This window comes from Physeter macrocephalus, chromosome 11 (assembly GCF_002837175.3).
Source record: "Physeter macrocephalus isolate SW-GA chromosome 11, ASM283717v5, whole genome shotgun sequence".
Lineage (NCBI taxonomy): Eukaryota > Metazoa > Chordata > Mammalia > Artiodactyla > Physeteridae > Physeter > Physeter macrocephalus.
In genome coordinates, this window is record NC_041224.1 from 119,235,912 (window position 1) to 119,248,353 (window position 12,442).

A 12,442-nucleotide genomic window follows, 5' to 3' on the forward strand; every position below is an offset into this window, starting at 1 on the left:
AGGCTGTTTCTATCAGATTATTCTGAAAAATTTCCAGTAGTAATCTTTTCTTATTCTTAGTCTAGTTCCTATATTTTTCTGGAACTATCCAGATTATTATAGTTTCCTGTATTCATCAGTTATTGCTACATTGGTAGAAATACATGTGTATACTTTACAGACAGATATATCCTTATTAGAGGAAACAGAACACCCATAGGTGCTAAAAGTTAAACGTGCTACTGCAAAAAATGAAGAGAAGACTTTTCTCTATTGGTGCCCTAATTGTGGGGTGCCTAAAATTGGGTCTACCACTTGAGTAAGTGGCTGAGTTAAATATTTTGACTCGAATTTCATAACTTGTCACAGCGATCCCATTGGCAGTAGAGTGGTGGGTTGCCAAGAAGGCAATTCATTATCTCTCTGTCTCCCTGTGTGTTTAAATTTTGTTCCCTCTCCCTAAAGAGAGGTGATGCTATGGCTTACAACTAATATGCTCTTGCAGAGCTCTCCACACCAATTAGAAAAGTTCTGTGTTATGACACTCTGATAGGATGTTATGACACTCTTTGATAGAAAGCCATTGTCCCATTGAAGCAGAAACTTCATCAGAAGCACCGAGAATCAAGGGGATGCTTTAGACATGCCGAGTGGGAGGGGACTATCTGTGCTCACTGGGTCCATCAAACAAAGTACCTCCTACATAGGTCTTTCTATGCAATCTAGCTGGTTCCCTGCATTTACCTAGCCCCACCCTGATTTAGTACACAGTTGGAGGGAAGCCAGTAATATAGCATTTCTTAACTCACTATTTGGAACTCTTACCTGTTTATTTAAAACTCTGAAAGCCCTCTTTTGTGAAGGCAAAGTTGCCCGCAGTGTATCAGTGGGTAAAGAGGATGGGGTCACCTCTTGACTGGAATCATGCTTTTCGTTGGGAATGGGTGAGAGTCATTGCCATAAACTATGTCACAACACTTTTTTAGAATCATGAATTTTAATATCTCCATCTCCAACTGTAATTTCCTCTTAAAAAGGCTTGCCTATGGTCTCACACCAGACTTCTCTGTCTGGAAAGTGGGAAGTTTAATTTCAGAGATGTGAAACCAAGTTTATATTTACTTGGCACCCAAGATTCCTAGATACTCTTATGTTCCCTTTATGAGGACTAAGAATTGCATAGATAACTCATTTCATCTTCTCTGTTTAGCTTTAATTAGAGCCAACTAAATTATAAATAATAATGAACAAACAAAACAACATCAAAGTGGAAATTCAAAACACTGCTTTTTCCTATTCTTGGACCTCTTCTGATCAAAACGTCTACGACTGAGCATATGGGATATCTCATTAAGTAAGTGTAACGTTTTATGGGAAAAAGATGTACAATTCAACCACCTAGAGTTTTGTATAGCTAGACAATTCCTGACCTTGATATATTCACTCTCATCAGCATCTTTGAATCCAGACAGATTCCAATTAGACATATGGTGAAGAATTATGTTGAATTAGATGATAACTTTCAAAAGTGAATAAAAATGTTTATGTTAATAGTGATGCCTTCTTGGAAAGTTTCCCGGTTTTTATTTAGGGAAGAATTGTTCTGATGTGTTTACCCATGGTCCTTCCTGATCTTTATATTCTGGGTAGGATTACCTTTTAATTTTTCTATCCATCAATACCTGGCCATTATTATGCCCCCACTTTTTGGGGGGTCCAAAGTTTGAAATGTAAAAATGTATCAGAAATTGATGAGGCAATTGAGTAGAGCTCTCAGAAAGAAGACTGTCCGGTGGGTCAGGAGGACTGTATTCTAGTCTAAGCTCTATTATTTACCAGCCATGTGATCTTGGGCAGATCACTTAATCTATGTCTTAGTTTTTTCATCTTTTAAGTGGAGATGATGATGTCTACTTTAAATGGGTAATGTTGTATGGAAGTAATTGACACAGAAACAGGCATAGACGAGATGCTGAATAAATTCTACATCCCAAAAAGTTAATGTCTGCAGGTCTAAATTTTCACAGCCTCTACAATAAGTCTAAAAATTAAAAATATGGTTGCATTTCTCAGAACCAGCAAATGGCAGAACATGAGGGTCTTTGGGATAAAGATAATAGCAATAAATTCTGTAGTAGGCATTTGTTTTTAATCCTTAGACGGTTCCAAGATATTGGTACTTATCTACATATTAGAGTTAAGGTACAAAGAAGGAAGAAGATAAAAAATGAATAAGGCAGGCTCTGGCAGCCCAGAGCCCTTGCGGCTTGTCGGGCGCGTGGGTCATGGCCAGCCCACTCTGGGGTGAGGGGGCCCCAGGCCCTGGACCTGCTGCAGGCCCTGCCCCGTGTGAGCCTGGCTAACCTGAGGCCAAACCCAGGCTCCAGGAAACCGGAAAGATGACCAAGAGGTCAGAGAAGAGGTAGAAAATGTGGCAGGGGCCACAAGGGAGAACAACAGAGAAGAACCTGGCCCTGGCTGGGCTTTGAGAGAGGCCAGACTCCATTTTACCTTCGAATCCCAAAATATGGGTTTAATGAAGGACATAGCTTCAGACACCAGTATCAGCCTTTGACTCTCAACAGGCTGCAGTATCTTTTTGATTTGGGTCGAGTTTATCCTACACAACCTATTGACTTAACCCAACTTGTCAATGGGAGAGGTGTGACCTTCCAGCCATCTACAAGGGATTATGGTGTCCAGCTGGTAGGGGAGGGTGCTGACACCTTTAAGGCGAAAGTTAACATTGAAGTACAGCTGGCTTCAGAGCTGGCCATCGCTGCAATCGAGAAGAATGGGGATGTCGTCACGACGGCCTTCTACGACCCGCGAAGCCTGGAAATTCTGTGCAAACCTATTGCATTCTTTCTCCGTGGACAACCCATTCCCAAGCGAATGCTCACCTCCAAGGCACTGGTACCCTACTACACTGATGCAAGGAATTGCGGTTACTTGACGGATCCTGCTGAATTTCCTGAAGCAAGACTGGAGCTCGCCAAGAAGTATGGTTATATTTTACCTGATATCATGAAAGACGAACTCTTCAAAATGCTCAGTATTCGAAAAGATCCAAGGCAGATTTTCTTTGGTCTTGCTCCCAGGTGGGTAGTGAATATGGCAGATAAGGAAATCCTCAAACCTACGGATGAGAATCTCCTCAAGTACTACAGCTCCTGAGTTCCTTCCAAGACAGCAGATGGTAAAAGAGCTCCAGAAAGGGACTGAAACACACGTGTTTCCAATGGCATTTGCTTAGTTTGTAATTCTGCAGATGTTGATGTTTTCTGTGTAATATCTCTTTTTTATCTAAATTTAAAACACAGTAAGCAAGGACTGTGTAGAGGATCTGATGGATCTGTGTGCTTCTGTCTCAGAGATCTAAGCTCCCTGGTTCTCTGCCCAAGGAAGAGTGTAACTGTTAGACAATTTCCAGTTGAGTTTTCCATCATCTTTCCATCCAGATCTTGTCTTATTGTTGCAAATCAGAATGAACGTGCAGGTGGGATGGGATTGCTTTGTCAGCTGCTTGGTCAAGGTCAGAGGGCTGCTAATGAGCTGGTGAGCTTCTTACTCGGTAGCCGCGAGGAAGTGCTGCTACCCAGCGTCAAGACAGTAAGCCTTCAGCTTGGGATGATTAAGATGTGGGATGTGAGTTGAAGGTTTAAGACTGGTGAGTAGCTTCAAAGTAGTTCAATATTTGCTAGTAAAATTGAGAAAAAAATTCCAAGGGAATTCATTTTCTCAACTCAGAGTAGATAAAAATGTTCAAGCCAGTAACTTTTTTTTCCTTGAGGAAGGTAAATGTTCTAATTCTAATTGATAAGATCTTACTTATTTCATAGACTTTGGAAACCTTTGTTTTTCAGTCATTTTAAATGCTTTTGAAAAAATGGTCAATGATTATATAAACCATAAAAACAATTGGTCGTGTGAAAATTAAACTCAGTTAATTTAAAAGGTTCAGCAGTCAGTAAGCTCATTTAGTTTTGCAAAGATCTGTTGTATTGAAACCACAGTGAAAGCTTAATTTATCCTGATGCAATTAAATCTTGAATAATTCATGATAATTCTTCGACAGTAGAAATAAAATGATTCCTGCTTGTTTATTTTATGAAATTAAAAAAAAAATGAATTGGGCATATTCCTGCCTTCTGAGAACTTACAGTCTCAGGTCCACCATTAGCCCAATAAGAAATCTTTTGTATTGATGAATCAGTTGTATGCTATTTGAGTTTCTCAGCTTCAGTAAGAATTGTTAACTTATTTGAAATTGTTTGAAATTTATTTAGAATTTGTGGTAGTTTATATACTGAAAATTATAAGATGTTAATTTAAAAATTGAAGAACACACAAACAAATGGAAAGATATTGTGCTCATGGATTGGAAAAATTAATTTTGCTAAAATGTCCATACTACCCAAAGCAATCTACAGATTCAGTGTGCTCCCTATCAAAATACCCATGCCCATGTCATTGTCACAGAGATAGGATAGACAATCCTAAAGTTTGTAAGGAACCACCAAAGGCCCCAAATAGGCAAAGCAATCTTGAAAAATAAGAATAAAGCTGGAGGCATCATTGCCTGATATTGTTAATATTGAACTATATTATGAAGCTATGGTAATAAAAACAGTATGGTATTGGCTTAAAGACAGACACATAAATCAAAGGGACAGAACAGAGAGCTTCCAAATAAACCTATGTATATATATGGTCAACTAATTTACAGCAAAGGAGCCAAGAATGTACAATTGGGAAAGGACAGTCTCTTCAATAAATGGTATTGGGAAAACTGGACAACCACATGCAAAAGAATGAAACTGGACCCCTATCTTTACACCATACACAAAAATTAACTCAAAATAGATTAAAGAATTGATGTAGGAAATGAAACCATAAATCTCCCAGAAGAAAACATAGGTGGTAAGCTCCTTGATATTCATCTTGGTGATGATTTTTTTGAATCTGACTCCAAAAGCAAAGACAACAAAAGCAAAAATAAACAAGTGGGACTATACCAAACTAAAAAGTTTTGCCACAGTAAAGGAAACTATCAACAAAATGAAAAGACAACCTACTGAATGGGAGAAAATATTTTCAAATCATATATCTGATAAGGGGTTAATATCCTAAATATATAAAGAACTCACACAACTCAATAACAAAACCCCCAAACAATTCAATTAAAAAATGGGAAGAATATCTGAATAGACATTTTCCCAAAGAAGACATACAGTTGGCCAACAGGTACATGAAAAGATCTCAACATCACTAATCATCAGGGAAATACAAGTCAAAACCACAGTGAGATATTGCCTCATACCTGTTAGAATAGCTATTATCAACAAGACAAGAGATAAGAAGTGTTGGCAAGAATTTGGAGAAAAGGGATCCCTTTTACACCATTGGTGGGAATGTAAATTGGTGCAGCACTATGGAAAACAGCATAGAGGTTCCTCAAAAAATTAACAATAGAGCTACCACATGATCCAGAATTTCCACTTTTGAGTATTTACCTGAAGGAACGAAAACACTAACTTGAAAAGATTTGTGCAACCCCCATGTTCATCGCAGCATTGCTTACAGTAACCAAGATATGGAAACAACCTAAGTGTCCACTGATGAATGACTGGATAAAGAAAATATGGAATATATATACAGTGGAATATTATTCAGCCATAAAAAAGAATGAAATCTTACCATTTGCAACTATGTGAGTGAACTTTGAGGATATTAAGCTAAGTGAATTAAGTCAGACAGGAAAGGACAAATACCACATGATCTTACTTATGTGTGGAATCAAAAGAAAAAACTGAGCTAATAGATACAGAGAACAGATTGGTAGTTAGCAGAGGCAGGGTGTGGGGAGTGGGAGAAATGAGTGAAGGCAGTCGAAAGGTACAAACTTCCAGTTACAAAATAAGTCATGGGGGTGCAATGTACAGCATGGTGACTATAGTTAATAATACTGCTTTGCATATTTGATAGTTGCTAAGAGATTTGATCTAAAAAGTTCTTATGACAAGAAAAAAAGTTTGTGATTATGTATGGTGACAGATGTTAACCAGCCTCATTGTGGTCCAAGGCAAGCAGCTTTATGATTAAGGAGATGACTCAGAAGCTGCACGTATTCTTCTCACATCTCATTGGCCTGAACTTAGTTATGTTGCTACTTCTAGCTGTAAGGGAGGCTGGGAAATGTACTGTCTAGATGAGTGGCTGGAAATTCTATTATGTAAAGCAAGAGAGACTGGACACTGGCTAATAATTAGCAGTCTCTGCCATATTCACTTACTCTTTCAACAATTTTAGTTCATATGAGACCACTGGTCTCTCTTTTATTCATGCTGTCATTGGCAACATAGGGACATGACTGATAATCCCAAGCTGCAGTTGAACCAAGACAAGAATACAAGAATGTTACTGATCCTTGGAATTATTTTCTTATATGTCACTGTATCTATCTATCTATCTATCTATCTATCTACCTATCATCCATCTATCATCTGTCTATCTGCCTCATTTGTCCTGTGGATACACGTTTGTCTGAAATTCTCATATAAGAACCTCTTGGTTTTGGTTAGATTCAGTTTTGTCAAGGAATGTATATATTTTATTGGGAAAGTAACTGCATGCTAATGAATGAGTAGGAGTTAACCAAGAGTAGAAATAATTATAAAGCACCTGTCAAAAGTGAAGTGCTATAGAAATGCTAAATAATGACACTAATAAAAAACTGATTGTCGTGACTTCAAAGGAAGTGTTAAGTTGGAGTGTTTTGACGTGTATGGCATTTGAATGATCTAAATAGGTGTTTAGATACTCACATGAGAGACTGTTCTAGCCACTCAAAGGAAATAAGAGTCTGTTCTACCCACTCAATATTTTGATGCTTCCGTGAGAATTTTCTCATCTTTATATATTATTATTTTAAAAGTAAGGATTGTGTTGTCTTAATTAAACTCACATAAAGAAAGGACATTGCCTAACAAAAATGTGACATTCTTCTTAGACTGCCTTGCTTTGTATCTTAAGTTCCTGGAGCACCTTAAGTTCATAAATGCCTCTGATATGCTCCAGTGCCCCTGAATCTGTGGCATAACCAGACGCGCAAGTCAGGACTGCAAATAGATGGTGAATTCTTGTTAGAGTTAGTGCTTTGGGTTAGGTAACTTCCTCGTTTTAAAGATGTATCTTCAAATATTTATTAGATACAGGAGCCTTCTCCAAAGGCAATAATCTGGTGATTAGAATGTTAAGTGAAAGAGAAATGGATGGGTTATATTGCTTGTGTCAGTATTTATTTTTTTTAAAAGTTCTTAGTTTATTAATCTTCTCATGAAAAATCTGCACAATCACCACAGAAATATCAGTAGTTTTAAAACAAGAAAAGATAAGTACTTTACATTGTAAACTCCTAAGTGTTTGAGATATCCTCAAGCTCAACCCCACCCTACTCATGCATGATTTTGTTTGAAATATTAATTCCAAAGTGAAACCTCTAGCTCTGGACTCAGAGTTGAGTTCAAATCTATCCCGTGGTCTTGGGTCACAGTGTGATCTTCTTTCATACCTCCATTTCTTCACTGGTTAAATGGGTGTCGGAATAATAATAACAACCTTCTTAATAGGATTGTGAGAATTAAATGAGAAAATGCACATGAAGTGCTTGCCATAGTGCCTAGAATATGGCAAATGCTCAGTAAGGGTTAGGGATGGTTGTCTGCTTTTCTCATTTGCTCAGATATTATATGAGAGTAGCCTTCACAATCTTTTCTGTGGATGATTTCAAATCTCAAATTTTCTGAGGTTTCATAGAAATATTCTTTCATGATATGGCAGTGTGGCTTAGTGGTTGAGCTAAAAAAAATTCTAGCTCCATAAATCAATCTCTAGCTGTGTACTTGGGTGAGTTAGTTAACCTTTCCATTCTTGAGTTTTTTCATATGTAAAATGGAGATAATAATAGTACCTACCTCAGAGGGTTCTTGTGAAAACTAAAGGGTACGTAAAGTGCTTAACCCAATGTCTGGCACATAATAAATGTTCAACAAATATTACATCTCACTCATTTTAAAGCTTAAAATGGTTATTTATTTATTTGGTAAAACGAATAGTTATTTTGGGTGTCTGGTTTTACCATTTTGAACACTGTAGATTTCCCCACTTTTAGAATGTTTTTTTCAGTGCCTTGTGGTCTTCAAAGTGGGTTCTCAATTGTACATGTTAGGACAGGGTGTGCTGTCATGAACAGATGAAAGGAAAACAACCCCAAACTGAGAATCTAACTTCCTAACTTTCCAGTTACGTGCTTAATTCTAACACCCACACTCAGATTTCTTACAGTAGATGCCAGTGAATACATCTGGGAGTTTTATTATCTTTTCTCCTTTTTAAACTTCCTAATAAAGTGAACAGATGGTAGACAACTGGGGTCAGAGGTGAAGAGAACTGGTACTACAATGATTAATTTCCTCTCCCAGAGGACTTCTGGGCATTTTCCTAGCGTCCCAACTGGTCACTTGTAGTTTTGATGGGGAGGCCTGAGGGCTGAAGAAGAGGGTGCAGGAAAGTCGTTGTGTTTGGCTGCTCCCTCAAAACCACCTGGAGCAGATACAATACCGGGGAGGTTGTGAACAGAAGCTCTGCCCTGAGAACCCACACCTAGTGGGCTGCAGTGCTGGACGTCTGTGTGGCCCTGTGGGAGCTTCAAAGGCAGAACGTGTATCTTACTAGATTTGGTTTATCTTGCATTTAACACTGGCATGATAGCTGCTTAATAGTTGTTTATTAACCTAATACCTGAAAGTAAAAAATACCTCTCGATAATCTTTTTAAAATTTGGTTTAGTTTAGGTGTTGCTAGTGATGGGTGATTATACTCTTTGTCCACTTTATACTTAATAATTTTGTAAACTAAAACAAGGTTAATATGTACTAAAGAAACTTAAAGAAACCTGTGAAAAATCCTTTTGTGAAAATTGATTAATCTTTGCATACTGTGTACTTTGTAAATTTCTCTCTTCCTAAAGTCATAGAGAAGCACGAATCTAAAATAAAATGCTACAGAACAAGCATAACAGCCTGGGGAATCTGAAGTCACCACTTCTTCAATTTTAAAATGTAGATCTGTCTACTTACCACTTTCTTCTTTCAGGATTTCCTGCCACCAAATGTTAAATTAAAACATCTCTATGGGTAATTGAAAAAGCAGATATGAAAGCACTATAGACTCTTCAGAATGGAAGTGTTATATTTCACTCTTCTGTTATTATTTAAAAGTGTTTGCTTAATTCCTTGTGGAGCCAAATCTCTGAGGTAGAAATTTTAAGGTTTTCCCCTTGGGGCAGAGGTGTAGGGAGTGAGGCAAGGGGGTAAAATTTTGGGGTTTCTTTCAGAAGTTGTGCAGAGAGGGTTCTCAGATCAACTGTCCACTGGCTCTGCTCTCATTGGCTGTGAATATTGGGATGGGGTTTAGCCTTTTCCTGCAGTTACCGCTGAACCAGAGCATGGACATGGAAAAGAACCAGGCATGACATATTGGATGTGGCTCCAAGAGAGCCCTGGGGCTCACCCCTTGACCCACCTTTATCTTTCAGCAAAAGGAGGAAAGTGAGTCCTTTCCAGAGCTTGTTCAGGGCTCCATGGTGCTGGGCTCAGGCAGGGTGCAGCCACTGAAGTGTAGTGCATTTTAAAATACTCTTTCTGGGAAATGAAAACATGATTTTGAAGTAGTCTGTAGTATTGAAATGCAGCACTCTGCTTCTGTTCAGAGCAAGACTAGCTTCAGACTCACTGGTGCAGAAGGGTTCTCAAGGCGAAGAGGCTCAGAAACAGCAGGAATGGGATCTTCAGAAAGGTATCACTCATCCTACAAAACAAATTGCTCTAATTAAAAAAAATGCATCACATTAGCAAGAGTAGCTCAGTTGGTAATGTGGTGGTAGAAGCAAGTTGTAAAAAGCCTCCATAGAAATATCTGCTATATATTGGATATATAAATATCCAGTTTATACAATAATATGCTGTTTTGAGTTATGATGAAAAGGATTGGAAATTGATGGTCAGTGGCCTCCAACACTTCTGGCCATTCCCTCCTCCTTTCATTCTCCTCTCCCAGGAATAGAAATCTTGGAAAAATTTCTCTTCCGTTCTCCTTTTCATCCTCCTGTCTGAGTACTTGGCTGCAATAAGGAGAGCTTCCTTAAGAAGTTAATTTTTGAAGATCAACTTTTGTCTGTTTCAGCCATCACTCACAAATTCCTATGAAATTTAGAATACTTAAGATTTATTAATTTGTGCACTTGTGGGAAATTCTGTGTCCTTAGTAATGAAAGAAGACCACCAAAAAGAAAAAATTACACTTACTGACATATACACAATATTTGAGGTCATAAACCTTTGGGTCTACCTAGAAGTGCTCTCCCCCATTTTCATTAATGTTTTTCTTCTTGTTTTTGTTTGAACCCATTTGCATGGATTGAAATATTTTGCCATCTGTTTTTAGAAATGCTAAAATTTAGACAATTTTAATTGAATCATATTGCTTATTTGTGTAGGGAATTTTCATCTGTTTCATAATAGATGGGAAACACCAAAAGCAAAATGCTAGATTGAAGCGAAGTATACATGTTTGGGGATTATAAATCTCTGTAGATCCTTGGAAGTATTATTCCAAATTCATGTAGCGACGAATTTTTTTATATCAGTGTTTCTCTAAGTTTACTGTGCATACAAATCAGCTGGGGGCTTGTTAAAATGCAATTCTAATTCAGTAAGTCTTGGGCAGGGCCCAAGATTATATATTTCTAACAAGCTCCCAGGTGCTGCTGATGCTTCTGGAACACAGACACTTTGAAGAGCAAAAGCAACCATACACATTTGCATTTTAATTTCTTTGGTTCCAGTTGTATGATTCTATTGGTTGGTGGAACTCAAAGTTAACTTTATTTAGCAGGATTTAAGTTATAATAAAAGTCGCCATTTTAGCAATGAGTTGACAATGATCAACCTCCCTTTTCTTAAAGGAAGAAAAGCTGAGCTCCACAGATTAATTCTCAACTGGTGTTCATCTCTGGGCCCTCAGACCCCTCTTGTGGCTGTCTAATGGGTTCTCTAGGGCTTCTTCTGTGTCTCCTAGTCATATGGAATTAGACTTTCCATCTTAGGTATCAGTTAGAAATGGCTTTTAAAATTTTTTTATTTTAAATGTAATTCATTTAATTACATGAATTAAATAAAATATTTCCTTATCATTCAGCTGTTACCAAATTCCCTGAAGACTATACAGTAATTTGGGGCCTAGGACATGAGAGCTACTCCCCAAACTTCTGGCTGATTACAACTTATAAATAAATATCTAAGTTAAATAATGATAAAATAATCAAAATTTCTTACATTTAGTTGTTTAAATGTTGTTCTTTCCATTAGACCATAAATTCTTTGAGAGCAGGGTCTATGTATGTTTTGTCTTTGTAAAACTGTGGTTGATGATAGGGGCTTTAGAGAGAGTTGGTGCACCATAAATGGTGGATGAAGTAAGTTCAAATATTCAGTTAATATCAAGATTTGAATATAATAAGGTCTCTAAAAATGATAACAGCCATTTGTGGGGAAGCCTTGAGTTCATTTTCTTCTTAGGACTTGAGATTCCTCAGACGTGTCTGTTGCTGACCCCATGTTGCTTCGTGAATCTTCATTTCCCCTCTTTTAAAATGATGAGAAAACATTTTTCATTAGCCAGGAATGGTAAGAGTAAGCATAGGTTTGAATGTTTCGTGATTCTACCAGTCTGCTTTGCTGGACATAAGGGCACTCATGGCACATACAAAACATCTTGAGAAAGAGTAAGACTCCCTCACCCACTGGCAAAGACAATGTTTCATGTTCTTTGTACTGTCTTTTTTTTCACCATCCAGAAAGATTACATATTACATGCCCTCCAACATAAGGGCACTCATGGCACATACAAAACATCCTGAGAAAGTGTAAGACTCCCTCACCTGCTGGCAAAGACAATGTTTCATGTTCTTTATACTGTCTTTTTTTTTCACCGTCCAGAAAGGTTACATGTTCTAGCCTCCTTTGTAGGTAGATTTGGGACCATATGGCTAAGTTTTGTAAAATAGAATATTGGTCAATATTGGTCAATACTTTCAGACTTGATCTTTAAAAACATCCTGCATCAACTGCTAGTCTTCTTTTCCTATTCTTTGATGGCCTTGGAAGTCACATGCTCCAAATTGTGTAGCCACAAGATGAAAGCATCCTGGATCCTCAAACTTGAAGAGTGGGTGGCCAAGAGGGCCACATGACCCACACTGAACTGCACTGTGAATGAGAAATAAGCCTTGTTGTATTAAGCCACTGAGATTTTTGCACTTGTTGTTCCATTGACCAGCATTAATCATTCTGACTAATATGCCTCCTGACACTTGTGAAAGACTTTCTAGTCTGGGGGAGGG

The 12,442-nt window shown here is 37.8% G+C and overlaps 1 protein-coding gene across 1 annotated transcript; it reads left to right on the forward strand.

The window, feature by feature from the left end:
- Window positions 1-1,597: 1,597 nt before the first annotated feature.
- LOC102985674 (39S ribosomal protein L15, mitochondrial-like) lies at window positions 1,598-3,156 on the forward strand. The gene is given in 2 exon segments (XM_055088481.1): window positions 1,598-1,625; window positions 2,273-3,156. Coding segments are annotated over 2 exon segments (912 nt in total).
- The last annotated feature ends 9,286 nt before the right edge of the window (window positions 3,157-12,442 follow it).